Source organism: Corythoichthys intestinalis, chromosome 5 (assembly GCF_030265065.1).
Source record: "Corythoichthys intestinalis isolate RoL2023-P3 chromosome 5, ASM3026506v1, whole genome shotgun sequence".
NCBI classification, from domain to species: Eukaryota; Metazoa; Chordata; class Actinopteri; order Syngnathiformes; family Syngnathidae; genus Corythoichthys; species Corythoichthys intestinalis.
Genome location: NC_080399.1, coordinates 33,688,249 through 33,714,827, shown reverse-complemented (window position 1 = coordinate 33,714,827; position 26,579 = coordinate 33,688,249). Strand labels below are relative to the sequence as shown.

The 26,579-nt window shown below is 38.8% G+C and overlaps 1 protein-coding gene across 2 annotated transcripts; it reads left to right on the top strand.

The window, feature by feature from the left end:
* The first annotated feature begins 325 nt into the window (after nt 1–325).
* LOC130916323 (transcription factor 12-like) lies at nt 326–25,806 on the top strand. 2 transcript variants are annotated; one of them, XM_057836962.1, is made up of 12 exons: nt 326–542; nt 5,399–5,495; nt 10,274–10,416; nt 10,486–10,609; nt 10,984–11,054; nt 11,389–11,485; nt 11,598–11,671; nt 14,853–15,026; nt 19,525–19,642; nt 19,724–19,874; nt 22,342–22,571; nt 22,636–25,806. In XM_057836962.1, exons 1-12 carry the CDS (start codon nt 474–476, stop codon nt 22,776–22,778), a joined length of 1,491 nt encoding a protein of 496 aa, XP_057692945.1. In that variant the 5' UTR covers nt 326–473; the 3' UTR covers nt 22,779–25,806. The 2 variants fall into 2 exon arrangements, with proteins under 2 accessions (XP_057692945.1, XP_057692946.1); XM_057836963.1 differs by having other exon boundaries at nt 327–542; nt 19,727–19,874.
* Nucleotides 25,807–26,579: the final 773 nt, after the last annotated feature.

The window sequence follows — 26,579 nt, the reverse complement described above, 5'->3', positions numbered from 1 at the left end:
TTACATATATAACTGAACTCATTACAAAATGCAAACAAGGTTGCTTAAAAGTTGGTGGGGACAATTTGAGCATCCTGAAAAGATGGTAGTGTTATGTCCCTACCGTCCCTATGCAAACCTACGCTCTTGATCTAGATACATATCGAATCGGCTTCATGCCAGAGATTCTCAACCCTACTATTTAGTACACACGGATGTTCACCTATCATCAATTTGCAAAGGAAGGCTCTGTGCGGGTGGGGGAAGCGATTTGCCGAAGCAATTCCATCCTCACTTGCCCCCTCCAATCCCTACAATGGTCCAGCCCTTATTTGCATACGTCGTCTGTGTGTAGCTGCACTCGCAGCAGGGCTAGATCATCAGAGGAGGGAAGTACGCGAAGTGTGTCGACACATATGAGGAGAGGCAACGACTGACCGACTAATTGAATCGACACCTTGTGGACTGTACTGCGAAAAGCAGCCGGCAGAGTTATGTATTGTGCTCATCCTGTCTCAGGAGCAGGCGGCAACCCGCTTATGTACTGCTACAACATGAAGCCGGTGAGTACATTTTCTTGGTCCAGTCCTGTGTGTCATATCGCTGCTGATGCACACTGTAGTCGTTTTTGTGTTGATAGAACATTATGAAAAACTTGTGAAAAGTTAGAAGTGTCAATATTTGTTGCTGTTTTTGCTGGAAAGGACTGAGTTTGAACTATTGTGAGGAATTGAGCACAACGCAATACGTATGTCAGTCCCACTTGTGGCGTTTGCATGTTGACAAAGTTGTGTTTCGAACGCCCTGGCACATCTCCTGCAGCCTGGCAGCGGCGAAGCATCTTGACACGAAACAGATCGCTCGCTATATTCATTTGATTTAGACCGTTCCTTTCCTCCACCGCTATCAAAGGGAGCTTTGATCTCGCTGAGACTAACCATATCCAGACATCATGGATCACAGAGGCAGAAAATTGGTTGCATGTGGCCACTAGAGGAGCACGGAGCAACCCCTCAAGTGCGGGTTTATTTTGCTCTCATCTGACGGGATGATGTGATACCGTGGCGAAATGTTGTAGTAAATTAAAAAAAAAAAAAAAAAAAAAAAGACTTGCAAGGGCACTCATTGAACTCATTAGCTGCCAATGACAGCGCTAGACGTCCAGTCCAAGGCCCTGGTCCAGTCCATTTTGATTGGGAGGGGCGAATCATCCACCTTATCATTTTGATCTGATTACCGTATTGGCCCGAATATAAGACTGCCCTGATTATAGGACGACCCCCTCTTTTTTAAGACTCAAGTTTGAAAAAAGACTTTTTGAACACCAAATTAATTTTTATACAGAAAATAATTACACTACATCTATTCACAATAAATGATTATAACAACATACAGTGGGGAGAACAAGTATTTGATACACTGCCAATGGGAAAACCCATTGGCAGTGTATCAAATACTTGCCAATGGGAAAACCCATTGGCAGTGTATCAAATACTTGTTCTCCCCACTGTATTTGAGAGAAAAAGCATGTTATTTTGCCTCATTCAAATCTTAAAAGCTGAACATTTATATATGTAAACTAAAGTGCAATCACATTCGCAAATGAATGGCGTCTGGTTTTTGAAATGTAAATAAACCAATCTATTGTGATAAAACAACAAAATTACAATAAGTGAAGTCTAACTGTAACTGTAGTCTTGAAACAAATCTGAATAAGGAAAAACATTGCAATAAAATAATGCAAACTGGTTGAACTTGAGAGTAGCTGAGATCTGTCATGACAGAACATCGCTTCACTGATATCTGCTGCCATCTAACCTCGTGAATGGGTATAATGTCTAGACCGCCAATATAAGACAACCCCCGCGTTTTTAGTCGTATTTCAATGCAAAAAACACCGTCCTATATTCGGGCCAATACGGTAATTTAGCTTTTATTAATATTGATTCATATATACTAATATAAAAATATACAGAAATGAATGATTTCTAATGTTAAAAAAAATAAAAAAAATAATGACCAAAAATAGTTGCACAATAAATGGATAAAGATCTTAAGTGTCAACTTTTTAATAGCTGTCCATTGTTGTGACCACTGCTGACCCATGCAAGGGCACTTTAAACTCACGGAGAGATGTCCAATCCATTTGAATAGGGAAAGCTAGCAGGATTCAGGATTGGACGTTTAGTCCAGTCATGTTTAGTCTAGTCCGGGGGTCAGCAACCTATACTATAGCGCTGCCCTAGTGACTGCCTGGAGCTTTTTAAAAAATGTTTGAAAATGGAAAAAGATGGGGGGTATATTCTCTAGAGCAGTGGTCCCCAACTACCGGGCATTTGCCACCGGGCCGCAGAGAAATAAATCATTTACTAACGACTCCAATCTGGCCTCTGGCTCTTGACACATCAACATCCCTGTCTACTCTATAGACTAATCCGAGTAAAGATTTGTATAGGTCGCCATCTAGTGGTTGGTAGCAATTACTAGGGTATTTGCACACCTATAGCATCCCAGCACCAGTCAATGTAAACAGTAACTTTAGCTGCTGTTGGCTGTGTGCTGCGGACAGCTTTTTTATGGAGAAAAGACCACCTGCTGAGCCAGAAGAGGAGCCTACAACCAAGTTCATTCTGCATACTATGTGGCTAAAAACTAGCAAACAAGGCAACAAAAGCGAATGCACTGAGAGCATCATACCTCATGGCGAACCGTATTGTTAAAGCTAACAAACCTTTCACGATTGGAGAAGAACTCATTAATTATGCTTGCGACCACGGATATTTGCCGAGTTTTAGGTTTTAGGAGAGGCCACTGTTAAAAAAAGGTTGATTCAGTGTATGGCGTGTGACATTTTCCTTGCACTTAATATTCGTTTTTAGCCTCGACGTGTTATTTTATATTTACTGTCATTTTCTGCCACACATTGCCGGTCCGTGAGAAAAAGGCCCACATTACACCGGTCCGTGGTGCAAAAAAGGTTGGGGACCACTGCTCTATAGGATGCACTTCAGGGAAAATAAACATTTAATCATAAAGGCTCATTATGTATTTGCAGCTAACCCTGTCATTTTGAAAGTAGGCCAAAATAGCTAATATAGATACATACAGCATGTGTTGCCTTCTCTTAATTTCTTTGCGGCTCCAGACATATTTATTTTTTTGTTTGTTGGTCCATTATGTTTTTTTTCAATATTTTGGGTTGCCGACCCCTGGTCTAGTCATTTTGAAATCTGAAAACAAGCAGAAGCAGCAGCATAGCAAACGAGCCCAGTTGCCTCAGTTTAACGGTTGTGTTGACAGCTTCCATAAGTGCTGTCAGAGTTTCAGTGTTAACTCTGGAGATACATTTTTAAATTTGACAGAATTGTACATAATATAATATAGTATGTGTACATAAAATATGTACATATGTAAAAAAATATATACAGTGCTTAAAATATTTGCATGTATATATTTGTGTATGCGCATGCCTTCTGGTCAAAAATTAGTGGAGTTTTTTAGTATTAGTTTGGGGTATTTTTTGGGTGCTGCAGGATTTAAAAGAAATTTAACATTAAGTAAAACTATAAAACCCAGCCTTCCCTGCATACGTAAAAGCAGAATGCATAACAAATCAACCCTGAGCTCATGTATGAATTCAATCGACAAAGACAAAAACAAAAGCCATTTTCACTATTACTATCCAGTAGTTGATCTTAGTTCTGTAAACATAAAGTTTAATTTCAGTTTTCTTTCATCCTTTCTATTTTTTCTTCATTCTTGTTTTATTTCATTCACTAAAAACATTTGTTTTTAAATTCGTGTTGTTCCTTTGGATTTTCTTAACTATAATATCCTTATATCATGACCTGAATGACTAACAATTGGCCCCCCAAAAAAATCATTTCTAGCAAGTACATTAATATTAATTCTTGTTGGATTCAACTCATTCTCTGCAATTGACAACAATAGGCATTAAATCCATTGAGAGGGCTGGCATTAAACGACCATGCTTCAGTCAATGTTATTTATTTTTTAATAAAACGAGCACATATTCATTTTTTAATAAAACGATCACATATTTTAACTTATTCAGTTCCTTTGATGGCAATAGACTCCAAGATGTAGGAAAGGAAAGACCAGGGTATGGAAGGGCCATTCGGTAGCTGGCAGCGCCTCCCATTCAAAATGTATTTGACAGCCAATGAATTAATGAGTTAAGGCCGGTGGAGCATTATGAAGGTTGTCGATGTGTTTACTTAGTTTCAGCGTTGTAGATGGCAATGTGCCAAAGTTACTGTATTGTCAGTGTAAAAACAGCCCATTTTCATAGCAACTGTTATTTATCTATCCCCATCAATGGCAACCAATGAATTAACTATAATAACCTTGTTATTACAATGTGGTGGACTGTGAATTTACAGAGCCATCAGGAAAAAAATCCAGTGTTGAATTTAACAAAACGTGCTTCTAGCACTGAAACACACTTTTATACAAATCTTTTAGCCCCTCAAGTCCTTTAATTGCTGTCGGAAAAAAGCCGAGTGCCTTATCGTTTGTGATGCCATGATTGATGGATTCTAAATCAATGGCACGCTAAAAGAGGATGCCATGGTGACGGCCCTCCTCTCCGGCGGGGGCCAGGGGAGGCGTGCTGGGGCGGGGGTGGGACCATTATTAACGGGTCGCCTGCTATGCTGATGGTAAGGAGGACAATTGGCTTTATCCTCGGCCATATGCTGCCCACGGCGGCTCAGACGGGCCTGGTGTCGGCGGGGGCTCCTCTGTTTGGCCTGGCCCGCAATCACCATGGGACTCGTGCCAACCGGGGTCATGGCTCTGTGTGCGCATATGCGCGTGCGAGCACGCTCAGGAGAGTCTTTAATAGCCTGCTCTACAGGACTTGTCGTCCGGGTAACTGACACCCCATTGATGCTGCGCGGGGAGTTGTATTTTCATTTCCTGGGCCACATCAAAGCACTGGAGGAAGGTGCAGGTGCAGCACAGACCTCTCGGTGTGCGTTTGTGTTGTCCTGGGCAATACAACTGCGATATAGTAAACAAACATAAGTGGAAGCTCAGACGAATTGCAATTAATTTCTCCTCGGACAACAACAAAAAAAGGTCCACCAAGGTCAGACGGGTTCTTGCTCGGTTTCCTCGTTGAGGTCTGTAACTCAATTTCATTAAGGAGGGAATTGTATCCCAGCACAAGCGATCACGATTAGGGCAGGGATTTCTCATGCTGAATGGTTCCTAAATCCGGATGAGGAGGTGCACGGATCCGCAGCTCACGGATTAACGCAATAGCTCCAAGTGTGCATCAGCTCTCGTCTTTGTTTTGAATATACTGTTGCTTCGGATTATCATATTCATGTAGTTTCAGGGCTGTGTTTCCAAAATTCAACACAGGGTTATTTGTTTTTTTGTTTTTTTTTAGATTTATGGGCAGTCCGATAACGACGACAGTGACCAGAACTCATCTTTACATCTGTCCAGTAAGGCCTCCAGCAATGTGTTTGCCAGTACCTTTTTTGGTAAGCAAAATGATAATGGCTGAAGATATACTGAAAGCTAAGATAAGCACATTGTGTTGTTTTGAGTTGGCCAGATAGTTTCTTTCAAAATAATATAGACAAAAAAAATCATATTCCCATGCTCTTAAGTATTTCTCCAGTCATTTTAATTTATCTGACAAATGTTTTACAGTTGTCACGACAGTATTTGAAATTGACAGTTCATAAAATGCTCTAGCATAAATTGGTTTTGGCTAAGATACTATTTTGCTACGTAACAAAAATGTTGATCATTATTTGAAGAGGAGTTTTCAAATGTTATTTTCTTTCACGGACGATGAAGAAATGATGACACTGTGATAATCCAAGTAATTGGTAAATCTGAAATTGAAATCAAATAGGTCTGGAAAAATGTAATCAATTATCAAATTGGAATCATTAGATAGATTAATTTGATTAGTTATTAAATGTTGCTTACATAGCTAAGAAATGTAATCACTGGCGCATGAAGAGTTTACAATGTTATGTCAGTAGAATTTCTCATGTCTTCAAATGTTACCACAATTATGCATTGTTAGTAGGGCTGTCAAACGATTTAAATTTTTAATCGAGTCAATTACAGCTTAAAAATTAATTAATCGTAATTAATCGCAATTCAAACCATCTATAAAATATGACATATTTTTCTGTAAATTATTGTTGGAATGGAAAGATAAGACACAAGATGGATACATACATTCAACATACTGTACATAAGTACTCTATTTGTTTATTATAACAATAAATCAACAAGATGGCATTAACATTATTAACATTCTGTTAAAGCGATCCATGGATAGAAAGACTTGTAGTTTTTAAAAGATAAATGTTAGTACAAGTTATATAAATTTTATATTAAAACACCTCTTAATGTTTTCGTTTTAATAAAATTTGTAAAATTTTCAATCAAAAAATAAACTAGTAGCCCGCCACTGTTGATGTCAATAATTACACAATGCTCATGGGTGCTTAAGCCCAAAAAATCAGTCGCACCCAAGCGCCAGCAGAGGGCAGCAAAACTCCCAAAAACACAAGTAACAAGTTGGCATTGCACTGTGTTGTCATTTTAATATGTTTGAGGGGGGCATGTGTGTTAATTGCGTCAAATATTTTAACGTGATTAATTAAAAAAATTAATTACCGCCCGTTAACGCGATAATTTTGACAGCCCTAATTGTTAGTCATTCTTTTTATGTATAATATGGTTTTGATACTTTCCCCCCCAAAATACAGTTCAATATCATTAAACAGTGTTTGTCAAAGTTTGGACTTGCACCACAGTGGTACTCCGGCAAAGAATTTACAGTATGCCAAAGTACGAACAGTTGTGATGTAGTTAACATTTGAGTAGAATTTCCCATATTTTAATTGTGAGTGTGTCTGAATTTTAAAGTGAATTGAAATGGTATTATTTTCATGACCTATTAAACTACTGTATTTTGATGTTGGTCTTGACAGGCGTGCTAAAAATACAACAGAACGTTTTTTTATATTTTTAATAATTCAATGATTTGTTTGTGGACCAATTATTGGATTAAAACCACAATTAGGGAGCTGAGATAAAATGATTCGTAAAAATCACATTACATCAAAAGAAAGTTAAAACAAAGAAAATTGAAACAGGAAATAAAATCATACGTAAAAATCACATTAAATCACGAATAGAATTAAAAAATTAATAGTAATTGAAATCAGAAAATGCAGGGGAAAAAAGGGTTTGTTTGTCACAATTTTTACTCTTTCATGAATATCTCCTCCTTGAAAAAAATGTCTTAGAATAGTCATTTGTATTTTTGTTTGACATCTTGGCTTGGATTTGACATTCTTTTCATATTTCAACTCTTTTAAAAACTAATTTATTTGAATTTAAAGACGCAAGATTAATACTGACAACTATACCCATTGTGGGGTTGGCTGTTATTTAAGTGGGATTTTCTTTGAAAACGAAGACTCCCATTCAAATTTCGACAACCAACCATAACTTGTGTTTTTGGCTAAAAGCAAAACTAACAGCAAGCAAGCAACTAGCTATCCAGAGAATGTGAATCAAAACTGTGGCATTGTCTTTTATATGGTTGCACTTTCATAACTAAAAACCTATCATGTTAAAACCCATTAAAAGAACAGTGAAGTAAAGAATTTTGAAATTGACCTTCAACTAAAAAGTAATTTACTCTTATCTCAAAGTGATGTGACACTGTGGTAAAGATTATGTATATTTACTCTCAGTGCAATTGGGATTACCGTATTGACCCGAATATAAGACTGTTTTTTGCACTGAAATAAGAGTGAAAAAGAGGGGATCGTCTTATATTTGCGTTCTAGACATTATACCTATTCACGACGCTACATGGCGCCAGATACCATTGAAGAGATGTTCTGTCATGACAGATCTCAGCTACTCTCCCCATTCACGACGCTAGATGGCGCCAGATATCATTGAAGCGATGTTCTGTCATGACAGATCTCAGCTTCTCTCGTTTAACCAGTTTGCAATTTCTTATTGCAATGTTTTTCCTTATTCAGATTTGTTTCAAGACTACAGTTACAGTTAGACTTCACTTTCATGGTTAATGCAGTTATTGCAATTTTGTTGTTTTATCACAATAGATTGGTTTATTTACATTTCAAAAACCCGAAGCTATTCATTTACGAATGTGATTGCACTTTAGTATACATATTTAAATGTTCAAATATTAAGATTTGAATGAGGCAAAATAACATGCTTTTTCTCTCAAATCTATTGTTATAATCATTTGTTTCGAATGTACTGTAATTATTTTCTGTATAAAAATTAATTTGGTGTTCAAAAAGTCTTTTTTTCAAACTTGAGTCTTGAAAAAGAGGGGGTTGTCTTATAATCAGGGCCGTCTTATATTCGGGCCAATACGGTATTTCAATACTGATTTTGCACAACACCGCCTTCTAGTGATCAAGTTAAAGCAAGCGTGACAGCAACCCTGTGTGGCAACTAACCCTGTCCTCTCCTATGTAATTCCAGTTAAAACTCACTCACAATCTTGGTTGGTAGACTAAACATTCACATGAAACTATACATATATTCTGCTCAATAAAATAAAGGGAACACTAACGTAACACGTAGATCTGAATTAATGAAATATTTTTATTAAATACTTTGTTCTTTCCATAGTTGAACGTGCTGACAACAAAGTAAGACAAAAATTATCCATGAGAATCAAATGTATCAACCCATGGAGGTCCGGATTTTGATTTATACTCAAAATGAAAGTGGAATAACACACTACAAGCTGATCCAAGTTTTATGTAATGTCCTTTAAACAAGCCAAAATGAGGCTCAGCAGTGTGTGTGGGCTCTGCGTATATCTGTATGACCTCCGTACAACGCATGGCCATGCTCCTGATGAGGTGGCGGATGTTCTCTTGAGGGATCTCCTCCCAGATCTGGACCAGAGCAGAGCTCCTGGACAGTCTGAAGAGCAACCCCCGGCCCGTAGGAGATTCCAGGAGACGGGTAGTTACTCCAGGAGAGATGGACAGGGCCGTAGAAGATCCTTAAACCCTCAGCAGAATCGGTATCCACTCCTTTTTTCAAGGAGGAACAGGATGAACACTGCCAGATCCCTACAAAATGACCTCCAACAGGCAACTGGTGGGAATCTTTTTTACCAAACAATCAGAAACGGGCTCCATGAGGATGGTCTTAGGGCCTCACATCCTTTAGTGAGCCCTGTGCTCACTGCCAATCACCGTAGAGCTTGATCACTGCCAATCACCGTAGAGCTTGATAAGGATTTGCCATAGACCACCAGAATTTGCAACTATGCCATTGACTCTGTGCTCTTCACCGATGAAAGCAGGTTCAACCTGAGCACATGCGACAGACGTGAAAGGGTCCGGAGATGCCATGGAAAACATTATGCTGCCTACAACATCATTCAGGATGACCGGTGTGGCGGTGGGTCAGTGATGGTCAGGGGAGGCATATCCCTGGAAGGACACACAGACCTCTACAGGTTAGATGATGGCACCCTGACTGCCCAACTTCATTTGGCTGTAGTATGCAACAGTTCCCGAAGGAAGAAGGAATTTATAACATTGACTGGCCCCCACGTTCACCTGACCTAAATCCAGTAGAACACCTATGGGGCATTGTGTTTAGGTCCATCTGGCAAAGCCAGGTTGCCCCTCAGACGGAGCTCAGTAATGCCCTGGTCCAGATCTGGGTGGAAATTCCCTAGGACACCCTCCATCGTCTCATTAGGAGCATGCCCAGGTGTCGCAGGGAGGTCATCCAGGCACGTGGAGATCACATACACTACAGTGCCTCATTTTGACTTGTTTACATGAAAGTTGAATCAGCCTGTAGTGTGTTTTTGCACTTTTATTTTGAGTATAACTCCAAATCCAGACCTCCATGGGTTGATAAGATTTTCATTGATATTTTTTGTGTGATTTTGTTGTCAGCACATTGAACAATGGAACGAACAAAGTTTCTAATAAAAATGTTTCATTCATTTATATCTACAATCTGTTACGCTAGTGTTCCTTTTTTTTTTTTGAGCAGTGCATGTGTGTATGTATATTTTAAGTGAATACAATCAAATTTGGAATATTTTTAATAGCTGTCATTCGGTGTCTGCAGTCTAAAGTTAACTAAGAGTGTGCAAGTGATAAATAATGTTTAATGAAAGTGACACCCAAGCAGTCTGCTCTCGAATTTCATGTCTGCTTGAGATGCCGCTCCTGTGCTACATGGAACATACTGTCATCCATTTTAGAGGGCACCGGCAATTTGCCCGACATCTGGAGCGCAGTAAATGGGCTGAACCAGCACAGCTATGAAGGTGCGCTGGGAGCGTGCGGTGGCCACCAAACACAGGCGGGGAACTACGGCGGTCTGCCGCCGACGCACTGCAACCTGGTGAGATTTACAACTGGGATGTCACAAATCGTCTTTTATATTCAAAGGGGTGTTTTTCTTCACATTTAGGACTATTCTGCACACACTGTGATGGCAACAGACTTGAACAGGGCTCTCCCTCCCATGTCCACTTTTCACCGCAACAATGCATCATCACACCAGCCATCGATTAACCCGGCAGACAGTTCTACAGGTGAGGCAGGCTAGTTTTCATGCTAGGGCACTTTACGCTAATTTACCACCATTGACGGCGATAGACATCCAATCCAATCGAATGATCGCTGCCATCCCATCTCAGTCCAAATACATTGGATGTCATTCACCGTCAATGGTAGTCAATGTTGATTTATGTAATGATATTAAAACCGACACAACAGTAGGAAGGTTGTTAATGCGTTCCTTAGTTTCAGTGATATAAGTTGTAATATGTCAAAGTGACCGTGTGGTCATTGTAAAAACAGTTCATTTTTAGAGCAACTTTTGCAGCCGTAGAATTCAAAACGTCAAATTCAAGACTAGATTGTAATGCAATTACCCATCATTTGAACACATTGTACTGTGTGTTAGCCTCAGGGAGCCGCACAACCCTGTCTGGAGGGTCGCAGACCGGCGATACGTTGGGCAAAGCTCTGGCTTCTGTAAGTATGCATCATCCAGTCCCATTGCATCAATTCATTAGTTCTTTGTTACAATCAAACATTCCAAACAAGACCGTAAATTTAATGTGAGGGTCCCAGGAGTGCGGTACGAACAGGAAACGGTAGGTCTTTCCTGGCAGGAGCAGCCGAGCGCAATATCAGCAAAGGGCTACTACTCTTAGACTTTTTATTAGCTGCTGACTAGTCATATGAGGACAATTGATGAGTTAGTTTGGGTTATGAGCCCGCTCTAACGTTAGCAGCTGCAGAAATGACAAGCGCTTTTAAAATGATCCATGCCCTGCTCTTCCTCTCTCTCCATGTCTGCTGCCAGATTTATTCCCCTGATCACACCAGCAGCAGCTTCCCTTCCAGCTCGTCCACGCCTGTGAGATCCCCGTCTCCTCTGGCCAATGCCAGCGAATCCGCAGGTAAACTGGCGAGCAGCTACAATTGGCAACTCCTGGTGGGACAGTGCTGGTTTTGCAGGCCATTTTTTGCTCGGATGTGTATTTGAATTTCTCTTTGCTTTGTTCGGTACAGGAACCAATATGTGGAACCGCAGCTCGGTGCAGACACCTGTGTCGCCACATTATGAATCCTCACTTATATCCATGGTAAGACCTGATAGTGATTGAGTGATTCAATGTCACCAGAAGGAATATTATAAATATATGTATATACTGTATACTGTGTTTATCACGCACAAGCACATACACCCATATATATATACACAGTGGGGCAAATAAGTATTTAGTCAACCACTAATTGTGCAAGTTCTCCCACTTGAAAATATTACAGAGGCCTGTAATTGTCAACATGGGTAAATCTCAACCATGAGAGACAGAATGTGGAAAAAAAAAACAGAAAACCACATTGTTTGATTTTTAAAGAATTTATTTTCAAATTAGAGTGGAAAATAAGTATTTGGTCACCTACAAACAAGCAACATTTGTGGCTGTCAAAGAGGTCTAACTTCTTTTAACGAGGTCTAACAAGGCTCCACTCGTTACCTGTATTACTGGCACCTGTTTTAACTCATTATCGGTATAAAAGACACCTGTCCACAACTTCAGTCAGTCACACTCCAAACTCCACTATGGCCAAGACCAAAGAGCTATCGAAGGACACCAGAGACAAAATTGTAGACCTGCACCAGGCTGGGAAGACTGAATCTGCAATTGGTAAAACGCTTGGTGTAAAGAAATCAACTGTGGGAGCAATTATTAGAAATGGAAGACATACAAGACCACTGTTAATCTCCCTCGATCTGGGGCTCCATGCAAGATCTCACCCCGTGGCGTCAAAATGATAACAAGAACGGTGAGCAAAAATCCCAGAACCACAAGAGGCACCGAGAGAATGACCTACAGAGAGCTGGGACCACAGTAACAAAGGCTACTATCAGTAACACAATGCGCCGCCAGGGACTCAAATCCTGCACTGCCAGACGTGTCCCCCTGCTGAAGAAATTACACGTCTAGGCCCGTCTGCGGCTCTCTAGAGAGCATTTGGATGATCCAGAAGAGGACTGGGAGAATGTGTTATGGTCAGATGAAACCAAAATAGAACTTTTTGGTAGAAACACAGGTTCTCGTGTTTGGAGGAGAAAGAATACTGAATTGCATCCGGAGAACACCATACCCACTGTGAAGCAACGGGGTGGAAACATCATGCTTTGGGGCTGTTTTTCTGCAAAGGGATCAGGATGACTGATCTGTGTAAAGGAAAGAATTAATGGGGCCATGTATCGAGAGATTTTGAGTGAAAATCTCCTTCCATCAGCAAGGGCTTTGAAGATGAGACGTGGCTGGGTCTTATAGACCCTACCCACCGACGTCACAAAACCACGTGCTCGCTGTATGGTTCCGCCCACTTGTCCGTCATTTTGTCTCTGTATTAGCATTGGTTTCAATTGATCGAGGAATTTAAAATGCATTTCATGGAAGACCCGGTGCGTTCTGATGCCGTAAACCCACTGGATGTGTTGCATAAAAGGCGTTATGTGGAAAAGCTTCGTTCTATACAGTCGCCAGATCCACATTTGATGCCCAAATCGATGTTTTTCGACCCACTGTCTTCGCCCTTTCTGCCTGACATCTGCTACGCTGATATTATCTTGTCCACACAAAATCAGCCTATTCTCACGAAAATTTGAAAAACTTCAAGAGCTTGGAGGCTTATAAATACTTCGTTGCTGGTTGGGTGAAACAGGTCCTCGTCCACGAAAATTCGGCAGGAATCTATCTTGTGCTTGGAAAGGTGAGTTACGAAATTTTCAATTCAAAATCTTTTGTTATTGCTAACATCCACTATCAAGTCTAATGTATTTCATGTCGTTTGTCAATGGAGTTAAGGCTTTTAATGTTTATATGGTTTAGCGATAGCACTCTCACTACATACATACGTGTATGTTGTCGGCGATTAGCCTAGCAATGATCTTAATTGTGGTTATTTGTCAGCCCAAAACCCTCTAAGTATATCTTAAATGCATTTTACCGGATATAAAATGACTACTACATAGTCTGTGGTGATTTTTTGGTGCCCAGTTTTCACGTCGAATTGCAGCCGTCCATTTCGCTCTCCTCTTTGGATCCCTCGGAATACGGTAAAACTTCAAGTCTCTCCTTCCATCTTCTCTGTTAGTGCAACCAACAGCCACACACACCTTCACCATTTTGATTATTAATGTTAAGGAGCAGAAAAACACGCCGTAAATAGGAGGAATGTACGTAGCCGTAACAGGTTAACACTATGTTTTGACGGACAATTGGGCGGTACCATTCAGGAGAGCGGAGTTGTGACGTCACGTGGGTAGGGTCTATAGCATGACAATGATCCCAAACACACAGCCAGGGCAACAAAGGAGTGGTTTCGTAAGAAGCATTTCAAGGTCCTGGAGTGGCCTTGCCAGTCTCCAGATCTCAACCCCATAGAAAATGTTTGGAGGGAGTTGAAAGTCCGTGTTGCCCATCGTCATCCCCAAAACATCACTGATCTGCATGGAGGAATGGGCATAAAAATACCAGCAACAGTGTGTGAAAAGCTTGTGAAGAGTTACAGAAAACGTTTGGCCTCCGTTATTGCCAACAAAGGGTACATAACAAAGTATTGAGAGTAACTTTTGGTATTGACCAAATACATATTTTCCACGATGATTTGCAAATAAATTCTTTAAAAATCAAACAATGTGATTTTCTGTTTTTTTTTTTTCCACATTCTGTCTCTCATGGTTGAAGTTTACCCATGTTGACAATTACAGGCCTCTCTAATATTTTCAAGTGGGAGAACTTGCACAATTAGTGGTTGACTAAATACTTATTTGCCCCACTGTAAGTTGCGTTGTTTAGGCTGTTGTTATCTCCACCAGAGTTACGGTAATATGTTAACAGACACCTGTTTAGCCTATTGTTCTCATTGTATTGTTATTATTATAATGTGTAATGTTTGTTCTTGGCCACAAATGAAATTAAATTCCCTGCCAATGATTTATACGGTAATCCCAAAACTAAAGTACTAAATTATGAGCTTTTTATCATTCTGCTATATTTTTGACTGACACAATGTAGAATGCTCGTCAATGATTTTACTGAGCTAAAACTGCAATTTCTTTTTCATACAAGCTGTCAGTGTTGTTATTACATCTGTATGTCTATTATTTTGCTTTAGGTTTTATTAAGATAATACATCATTCTCATTAACTGTCAAAATGTTCTTAATTATAAAACCATTGTGTGTAAATCGCTAGATTCGCTACACTGATATATTAATTCAACCAGATGTGGTTCTCCCTTTCAGTCTCAGGTAGAGGACCGACTGGACAGATTGGATGACGTGATCCATGTTTTAAGGAACCACGCTGTCGGTCCCATGCCTGCCCTGCCCGCTGACATACACGGCCTGCTGAACCAGAACCACCACCACAACAGACCCACACCCGCTGGCGTCCTTACCTCCCACACCCCAACTATGGTTCGACTTTAAAGCTTTTAAGCATCATGTATACCCGTGTCATTTGACGTTAGGGTGCACTGTATACTTTTTGGACTTTTCCACTACGTTGCTATCAGAAAAATAGGAAACAGAATACAATGGGCCAGGGCTGCGACACGTCAGCCTTGCATAGGAAGTGTACTAAACGTGCGGTCCGACAGGGTTTACCTCAGATATGGCGTGTTTTTTCCTTACAGCTGAGGGGGAGGATTTGGGAAGCATATACTAATCCCTCGAGGGAGAGTGCTATTACATTTTCATACTTTGGATGTGTCGATTAATAGTGAATCATTCCTGCTGTAATAGAAAATGTTTAAGAGGGAGGATTAAGATCTAAGTGATCTACTAGGGATCCAAAGGAGCAGATATTGGTTGTCCATTCCAAAATTTGAAAGCGCTACGCTATCACGCCACATACGATTGGACTGTTCACCACAATTTTTTTTTTTGTTTTCAGTCTGACAGCTGGTTTTAACTACTTTTTAGGTTCGAAATATAAAACTGAGCTCGGCTTTTCTCCATCACATTAAGTTTTTTAGCTTTAGGATGCCGGTTTACTTAACTCTTTAGCTGCCATTGTCGGTGATAAACGTCCAATCCATTCTGACTAGGAGGGCTGGCTGCGATCATTCACTGCTAGCCCTCACAGTCTCACGACTTAAAATGTTCCGAGTGCCATGAGTTAACGTATGTGCTTGTTGTAATATATATATATATATATATATATATGTATATATATATGTATATATATATATGTATATATATATATATATATATATATGTATATATATATATATATACAGGGGTGCACATCATTTTTTTGCCCAGGTTCTCAGAGGAGGACCTGGAGATGTGACTTGGTCCTCATTGAGCTTGAGAGCCGACCCGCCTGATGCGATAAATTTATGACAAGCTTTACTTAGAGCCAATTAACTTTAATTAATTATATTAACAATTAATGCTTGATTAACATCAACTGGCACAACAAAATTGCCATTACTTTGAAGTGAAATGTAAAGAAATAAAAAGCACCAATTCAAAATAAAGGGCATTATGCGGCTCCCACATTAACTCCAAGCCTTTTTAAAAGTGGGATGTCCTCCTCATAAGACCTCATTGAACGTGCATGTTTAGCTTTGTAAAATGCGAGCAAAAACACGTTTGTCAGTGCATGTCGCTGTTCATTACCTTTATTCCGCCACTTGTCCATATGGCGAGTGGGGTCCTGTTTGACATCGATAGTTTGCTTAATTGCCACATGCGCTGTTTTTTTCGTGCTTTTCAAAGTTTGGATGGCTGAAATTCTTTGACCCTACATAAAATGCGCTGCTCTTATCGGCGACATTGGGATTCTAACGGCACATTTTGTACCGCATTTCCGTGCGAGCCTCATTTGCTTCTAGCCACGGTACCACCTGTAGCCACTTTTCAGCAAAAGTCCTTTTTTTCGGTAGCTCCGGTGACGTCTCTGTCGTCTGTCTGTCTTTTGACGGGGGTGGGGGAACACGGAAGTAATTACTCAGTGTGGCCTGCCTCTTCGACATTTCGAGAAGTTATTTTCTCGTGTCCGCCGCAGCCATCGGTACACAAAAACGTATGTAAGTCGTTGAGGGCCAGCGCGTTTGTCTACGTCCAGTACGCATGCGCGCATGCGGACCACTTATGTGCACCCCTGTATATAACTTATATATATATATATATATATATATATGGCGTTTATATTAGGGCTGTCAAACGATTAAAATTTTTAATCGAATTAATTACAGCTTAAAAATTAATTAATCGTAATTAATCGCAATTCAAACCATCTATAAAATATGCCATATTTTTCTGTAAATTATTGTTGGAAAGGAAAGATAAGACACAAGATGGATATATACATTCAAAATACAGTGCATAAGGACTATTTGTTTATTATAACAATAAATCAACAAGATGGCATTAACATTATTAACATTCTGTTAAAGCGATCCAAGGATAGAAATACTTGTAGTTCTTAAAAGAAAAATGTTAGTACAAGTTATAGAAATTTTATATTAAAACCCCTCTTAATGTTTTCGTTTTAATAAAATGTGTAAAATTTTCAATCAAAAAATAAACTAGTAGCCCGCCATTGTTGATGTCAATAATTACTTACACAATGCTGTGGCCTATAAAATCAGTCGCACCCAAGCGCCAGCAGAGGGCGGCAAAACTCCATAAAACACAATTAACAAGCAGTTCACTGTACTGTCATTTAAATCTGTCTGAGCAGGGGGAGTGCGTTAAGTGCGTCAAATATTTTAACGTGATTAATTAAAAAAAAAAAAATTGAACGCCCGTTAACGCGATAATTTTGACAGCCCTAGTTTATATATATATCTATATGGCGGAAAACACTCAGGTAACTTGAAGTTCCACTCTGAGAACCCCAATTTGGCCAAATTTCAAAATTGTCCGATATGCACGTGTGGTACATCTTTGGAAAGCTTAAAATCTCAATTTTCTAGGGGAAGAAAAATTTTGAACTGGAGGGCATTTAAAAAAAAAAAAATAACTGCGAAACACTAACCGGAGGTGAGAGCATGAAAGAGCATAATTAAAGACGCCATGATTTTAACGAGATATTATCGCATACTTACCTTGTTTCGATCCAAAAACTCCATGTAGCATGTATCACCGAGTGTCATAAAAAGCTGTGAATGGCCACAGCCGGATTTTTGGGGGATTTCATTAGTGAAACATGGTAATATAACAAGGGTCGGGATGCAGAAATCGCAGACATCAAGGAGTGGTCAAGATTTTCTTTTTCATATATTTACCCTTTTAAACATTTTTTTTCAAACTTTCTTTGTTTGAATCGATTATGTATCATCTAACATATTGGGGAAAATGTGACAGTAACAAAAAAATACAATTAAATGATAGTTATGAGGTAGCTATCCGTGACTTATTTATAGACACAATTTCTTTTCATTGTGACGTAATTTGTTTAAAAGTTTAAAATATGCGAGTGAATAATTTTTAAAAATATATATTTTTTTAAACTACATATTAGACATCAATTAATGATTCTTAGCTAAAAATGACAGACATTTCGAATAATAAATATAATTATCTTCTTTTTATGGCTGGGTTGAAACAAAAGCGTTTGCACGACATCTGTAAACGGGGGTCTCCAGGGTAAAACGAACAAATTAAAGATAGTTCGGGGGCTTAATAAACCCTGAATCTGCTATGGCAGCATATAGGCATATTGTTCTATCAAACACAACAGTTCTTTTGGCTTAAAATACAGCAGTTTATTTTAAAGAGGGGTGCAAGGGCACAAACTGCTTTTTCAGCCTTGTCTGTGTTTTCGGCCATATATAAATATAAAAATATATATATTGACATCCAATGAAATATGAAAGAAACAGGAATCACTGCAATTTTTTTTTTAATTTCTTTTTTAAAATTTTTGTGTTTTTCAAAGCATATGGCGAGTTGTGTGTAGGGGTGTGACAAAATATAGAAATGGTGATCTATCGTGATACTTTGTATCCCAAAACGTTATCGATATGCTCCTGCCAAGAATCAAGATCGTTTTAAAAAGGTGTCAATGTCTAAAACAAACAAAAAAAATGCACCAACAAGTTTCTACCAAAATCTTCCACCATAATAGTGTCTCAGCTAACTCTAGGGCTGCATTGACGGTGCTCGACGCCCAATCTATTTAGACTGGGAGCGTTCGTTCATTCGAAACCAAAGCATTCACAGTCATTATGTCCGATTTTCAGGGCATTTAAAGGTCACTTGCTGTTCATTTTAGGTCATTTATAGGTCATTTTCGGTTGAGTTTGAGTCACTGCCTATTCTTTTGGGTGATTCCCAGGTCACTTCCTGTTCTGTAACTCAAACTGAACAGGAAGAGACCCATAAAATACCCCAGGAAGTAACTGAAAATCAACAGGAAAATGACCTTAAATTGCCCAAAATTACCTCATTGCCTGGCATTGGCTGCCACTACCGGCCATAGACATTCAGAATGTTCATTCGCAGCCACCCTCCCAGTTCAAAAGGATTGGACGTCTACAAGTGATAAACTCATTCCAATTCACTGCAGAAGCTTGTTTTTTCTGTTTATTAGTTGTTTGTAGAATATCCTAGAATGATTTCCTGACCAATGTATCGATAATCGTTGTATCGCCATATTGTCAGGTCATCGTTATCGTGAGCTTTGTATCGCAAATCGAATCGTATCTTGAAGTACCAAGAGGTTCCCACTCCTAGTTGTGTGCATGAGGCAACAACAGTAAATAGGTCAATTTTGGAGAAAAAAAACCTGACATGATGGAGAAAAATGAAGACCAATTTTGGATTCCACAAAAATTATTTATAAAATGGTGTCAAATCTTAAACAAATTGCTGCTCAATGTTATTATCGAAAGGCTTCTCATTGTGAGGACATACTGTAAATATGGGTCTTATCTCATCCACTTCTTTGTGTGCCGCAAAGGTTGAGGCTGTCACCATGAATAACAACCACTCAGGCTTCCAGGGCCGCACACAAAACGGGCACCCGTACTCTTCCAGACAAGGCATCGCACCGGAGCCCGTTCCGGGAGAATGCAGAGGTGATCCCTTCACAGATTTTGAGCAGAACTGGTTTTCGGTTATCGGAGCGATGATGGTGATTCACATTTCCTTTCTCCTAGCAGGGAGTTTGGGAATTTCGGAGAATACGGAACTCAAGACTGAAAGCAGCGAGAGGGAAGACATGATGCACACGGGTAACAGCTCCGACAGTCAGAAATCAGATGAGGAGAACGAATTCAAGATGCACGGAGACAACAGCAACAGAGACAGGTAGAACTCCAGGCTGTAATATATATATTTTGGGAGCCAGTAGAGGGCAGTAAATGAGACATAAAATTCCACTGCTGGCTTCCTCCCTTGCCTTTTTTATACTGTAAGGGGAAATACACAGGGGTGAAAGTGGCTAAAATTTCTTGCCGGAACTCCCCGACGTGAAGGTCGCCACAGAGCCAGAAATTTTGTTTATCTATTTATTTATTTTATTTTTAGGGGGGGAGAGGGGTCAAACCTGCTAAAACTACTAAAATGCAAAGAAAGCTGTTTTGGCACAGTTATTTCTATAACACATACAAAAACTGATTTTCATTCAAAATGGTATTTTTTTCAATGATTTGCAAAATAAAAGTTAACAAAAACAGCAATAACCCCAACCTCCATCTCCTAATTTTTGTTTTCCTTTATTTCCTCACATACTAAATGCCAAATCTCAATTTTAACTACTTAAGAACATAGGATGTATATTAAAATTGAAGTTAATGTAAACATTTACTTTTACTTTCTTTTTTTAAATAATAAAGATAAAAGTAACATACATACAGAAAAATAAGTACAAATGACTTATATTATGCAGTGATATTATGCAGAGTGAAATGGAAAATATTTTGAAGATCACGCAAACATTGACTTTTTTTTAAATCATAAGGAAATAAATAAGTAGCCTTACATAAATGAACAAATATAAGTCAGAAGTGCACATTGACAGCTAAGTTGTTCCGAACCTCCCCATCAGAGCAAATAAAACTAAATATGATAAATAAGCCTCCTCAGCTCTTTCCCTGCTCTTAAAGATTTGATCCATTTTATGTTGCATTGCCCTTTTTTTTGCCTTTTTTTTTTTTTTTTTTTTTTTTGCTGTTCAAGAAAACATGCACATTTGAACCAATCAGAGCTAACTATTTCTGCTGATCATATGTGAGTATGTCAGTCAATTGAACAGATAAATGAGTCCAGGTGTTTTGCTTTGCTGCGTACATTTGCACATTGACGTGACTCATCATCGTCAGACTCAGATAACTGCAGCAGCTGGGGAAACCTCCATGCCGTCCGTGGAATAAAATAAATAATAAATATCGGTGGAAACTGATTACGCTACACAAGCATTTTATTATGCTTGTTGTTAACACTTGAGTATGTAAATCTGATGTTGGTAGATTGTCTTCTTCTTGGAGATGAAATGCATGTGTGGCAGCTTAGCATTTTTTTTTTTTTTTTTACATAGCGTTTTGACAGTTGCCGTCATATTTTTGGAATCAAAGCACCGTGTACCAGAACAGCATTCTGGCCCTGAATCTTATACCGGAACTGCATTCTGGCCCTGAATCTTATACCAGAACTACGTTCCTGACCGTTCTGGCCCACTTTCACCCCTGGAAATACAACAAACACCTTTATCATGTGCATCCCACAGGATTTTTTTTTTTTATATTGAAAATAAAGAATTTGATTTTTCTGATGTGTAATAGTGGAGAAAAATGGGAATAAAAGCCGATATTTACAGGAAGTGGGCAGTTATTTTATCATTACTGGTACTATTTTAGCCAATCAAATACAAGTATCCCAAATTGACCGCCCTCCATCGTGATGTCACTAATACTCAATACCAAATGCAGCCATTTTTAAAAATCTATCAGGATGTATGCGCGCAGGTATAACTGACATCACAAAATGGCTGCACACGTAAGCGATATCATTTTTTTGGCGTTTGAATATGACTTTCTCCATTATCAGAGGTCTAAGAAATTTGTGATTTGCATACTTAAATACTTTGAACAACCGTTTTTCTCACTAGCTGTTGTGTGTCCTTATAACACACGGGTGTCAAACTGAAGGCCCGAGAGTCAGCCTGCCACATCATTTTAGTTGGCCCCTAATAAATCATGTGCATAAGTTTCGTATTTATAACATTTTACTAGTCCTTAAAGATTAAGGGCTACAGAACTCAAACAATATTTACTGCCCCCCCCTTTTTTTTAATTAATAAACTATTTTGTGAAAAAACAAAAGAGAAAATTCAATGTTTTTTTATTTTCCATTGTCTTAGTGAAATTAAAAGAAAAAGGGAAAATGTACTGTTTTCCCTTTTTTGTTTTTGAATTTAATAACCTAACAAATTATAATTGAAAATAAATGAATACAAATATACAGTATTTCAAACTTTTATCCCTTTTTTGGAATGGAAATAAATTAAAATAAAAACGAAAAGTACAGTAAGAGAATCTTTGCAAACAAAAGGCACATAAAAGACGATTTGGACAATTATGAGAACAAAGTTTCTGGATAATTCATTAATTATCAACATAGTTGTTGCTTAATTAGCTAATCGATTAGTTTGTTAATTGATTCATCGTGGCAGTCCTATTTGGCTGTCACAATGGCTTTCAGAAGGAAACTAAAACTATAATGTGGCCCGCGTGAAATATGAGTGTGACAGGCCTGCTTTATTCTTCTTATGTCGAAGCATCCACGAGGACGAAGATCTGAGTCCGGAGCAGAAGGCGGAGCGTGAGCGCGAGAGGAGGATGGCCAATAACGCGCGGGAGCGTCTACGTGTGCGCGACATCAACGAGGCCTTCAAAGAGCTGGGCCACATGTGTCAGCTGCACCTGAAAAGCGAGAAACCGCAGACCAAGTTGCTGGTGCTGCACCAGGCCGTGGCCGTCATCCTCAGCCTGGAGCAACAAGTCAGAGGTGAGCGCCACACTGGGACAACGGTCGAGTTTCGGAATCAACTAAAGTGCCGGTCCTTTCTCAGAAAGGAACCTCAACCCGAAAACAGCTTGTCTGCGGAGAAGAGAAGAAGAGAAAGTGTCTGCCGTCATGACGGACCCGCAGTCTATGCATGTCGCGTTTCATCCCAGTCTGACCGACCCTGTCAACCCGATAGGCCATCTCTGAAGCTCCAAATTTTCAACATCACCCAGTTATGTGGACTATAGGCTTCCAAAACAAGACCGTATGTTTTTGTAATAACGTTTGGTTGGTGAAACCGTGTTGAAGGATAGCTAAAGTGTGTTTGGAAGTATATACAGTGCACACTTTAAAGGAAATTCAATACAAAGCTAATTTAAAGGGAAAGACAACATGTTTATAATGTGCATGCTAGCGGAGAGAACTTTAAAGCCAAGCATAAATGACATTCATATGAAGGACAGTTGGCCAAAGTATAAATTGAAAAGACACAGAATTTAATTTTACTAATGTCTGATAGTTGACAAAAACAAACAAAAACGTAGTATTTCTAGAATGTAGCCACCCAACATGGGGGCAAACGTTTTATCAATGCCGATACTGCTTTGGCAACTAAATGTGAGTATCCCAAATAGACATGTGCCGGTATGAGATTTTGACGGTATGATAACCTTAAGCAAAAATACCGTGGTATCACGGTATTTCAATTATAGCTCTAAAATTTGTTGTTTTGACACACATGGGTTAATTTTTTTCCATTGAACAAGATATTTTCTATTTTTCACAACATATTACGTACATTACATACATTATAATTTTAGAATAGTAACTGAAATATTTTAAATTAAAATAGAATTTATAGACTAAACCCACAGCCACAGCTCAAGTTGCTAAACATTAGAACAAAAATACCGTAATTTTCGGACTATAAGCCGCTACTTTTTTCCCTCATTTTGAATCCTGCGGCTTATAGTCCAGTGCGGCTTATTTGCTTATTTATTTGGGTTAATAGGTAACACTTTGACAACGGTGTCATAAGACTGCCATAAGACCGCCATAACTACGACATGATTATGACATTATCATGGCCGTTAATAAATGCTTATGACAGATGTCATTAAGTATCATCTGGCGAATTACGTCACCAACACTACATATATGTCCAGCTCGGATCTTTTGCATCTATTCAAAAGTGAGATAATTTACCGGATGACACAAAATGACATCTGTCATGATGTCATTAATGCTTATGGCAGTGTCATGTCATAATTATGATGGTTTTATGACAGTTTTATGGTGCCACTGTCAAATAAAGTTTTACCAAATACCAGAGCTAGCAATTTATGAAACAACTGGAAGAGTAAATGAAGAAATAATTAGCACAGAACATGAATTTTGATTGTTATTTAATATTTGTAGCGCTACAACAGTGTTGACAGCAGGTGGCAGCAGAGGTTGACTGTCTCCCCCAAGGGAGCAGTGATGGCCAAATGAAGCTTCTTGAAGCAAAGAAGCTTTGCATCCAATTGGTTCAAAGCTTCATGGTGGCTCATTTGGTGTTACCGGTTAATATATTTTGGTGTAAATATCCTATAATACAGTGAGGACAGCTGCGGCTTATCTATGAACAAATGCTGTTTTCGTGTCAAATTTGGTGTGTGGCAGCTTGTAGTCAGGTGCGCCTTATAGTCCAGAAATGACGGTATTTATTTTCCATAAAAAAGTAAAAACACTTTTGAAGAAAATTCAATATATATATATATATTCCAGGCGCTTTAAAGCTGACTTTAAAGCTCCACCTCAACATTTTTTGAGGCTTACTCATTTTCTATATATTTCTCTCACAGTCTGAAACATGCTGGAGTGAACTCTCGAGCTGGTGGGAAACGTTCATGACATCATTTACTTACCGTAAATTTTGTGTAAAGTGACGGATGATGGTCACGTAAATGTGAAATCAGGTTGGAGGTGTTGCCTGCACATCGGCTGTCTTCCCTCCTCTAAGTTGCAGCCGTCTGTTTCTTTTCGGTAGCCCAAATACTCCCATACTAGACGAGACATTTTTGAAAAAGCTCAGGTGTAGTTTTGAGAGTGACAGCCGTGTCATCGACGCACAGGACAGAGCAACAACTGGAGGGGGAGGGGTGAGTGCTGTCGCTCCAAGCCGTTTGTCGCTGCATTTTTGGGACATAAAAAATACCTAATGCCGTACTACAGTATGACGGAAAATGTAAGTGGTTTTGAAACCTTGACGTTTTCATACCACGGTAAACCTTGAAACCGGTCCGACACATGCCTAATCCCAAATTATCAGCCCTTCTGTGTGAAATCAGTAATACCTTTTGTCCCATGAAACTGTGTTTGAATCTATCAGTATTAATGTGCGTGGGTATAACCGACGGCATAAAAATGGCTGCGCTTATAAGCGTTGTCATTTTTTGTTTTGTTTGTTTTTAGACATTAGTTTCTCCATTATCAGGTCCAAGAAAATTCACAATTTACGTACTCAATGGCTTTGTGCAATCATTTTTAACACGGTCATTTATTTTAGGTGTTGTCTTTCCCATTCACCGCATTGTTTTCCCAAAACCTTCACACCAACAAGGCATTATCGGAATCAGTATCAAACTCATTCGTCAACATTGTCCATCACCGCCAGTGGCACTTAAAATATGCTCATTCACTGCTCGTCCTTCCATTGGCACTTGAACAATCATTTCTCCAACACACTTCTAACTTTGTGCCTAAAAGTGCTTCAAACAGACAAATGCATTGTAACTTGCTGATGTTTTGTACATGTTTTGGAGGCTGTATTTATTACCTTTACTGGATGTTTGCAACTCAGTTATTTGTGTGCGTGCGTGTGTTTCAGGAGTTGGACCATTCTGTGAATGAACAGTTCTCCAAGAATGTTTTAATTAGCGTCTTATCTATGGAAGCTGTTCTTTGATCTGTATGTTTAGCACTGTTACAAGAACAACACTGGTGGTCAAAAACAAAAAAACGACTTTTCACCTCTAGCCAAATGTTGCATGTTTAGGACATAATTTTTTCCGAAGTTATCTTTTATACGAAAGTCTGTAAATGCTTTTGTCGCTCTGATTTTACAAAAGAGACATTTCTGTGCAGTTTTAGACACAATTCTTGTGTTGAGCAATATGCTGTTTATGGAAATATCTATGACGTGTACAGTATGTGTACAGTTTAAAGTAGCCTGATGGCTTGTGACTACATTTAGCAACGTGTTGTTCTTGTTCTTATTTTTCAGCTAATACTTGAAATTCACTCACACCAAAACTCTATTTGGAAAATTTTGTTTGAAAATGCAGCTCTTATTTGGGGTTTATGAAGACAATTCCTTACTTTAAAGCATAGGACTTTGACTTTTGGGGCAGCGGGGGCATAAATTGTTGATGACCCCAAAACGCAGTGTCAGCAATAAAATTAATTTACAAGAATATTTATAATAATAAGCTGACAATGGGAGTTTTTTGTTTCCCCTCATTCTTGAGGGGAATTCCAAATCAGGCTGCTTAGGCAATACTTTTCGCCAAGATCGTCATCCATTGAATTTGGTTTGCACTCCGGTGTCATGCCAATGTAGTTACCCCAGTCAAAAATTGTATCCCCTGAGCGGAACCAGATGGAGGTAGATTTGTGTCTTTATTACTCAATCAAAAAAGTTGCTTCAATTAAAAAAAAAAAAAAAAAAAAAGAAAAAAGTTGCTTCTATCAAAATATATATTTTAAACCAAAAAAAAAAGTCGCTTGAATTAAAAAAAAATGTGTTTGAATGCAAAAATAAATTTGAAACTCAATAAACTACAAAAAAAAAATGCATGTGGAAGCCAATTTTCTTTGATTATTTATTATTATTATTACTTTTTTTATTGAAGCAACTTTTTGATTGAAGTAATGTTTATATGTGTTTGGGCACATTTTGGCTAGGACATTTTTCTCTATTATTCAATCAAAAAATAAGTTGCTTAAAAAATATAGATTTTCAAA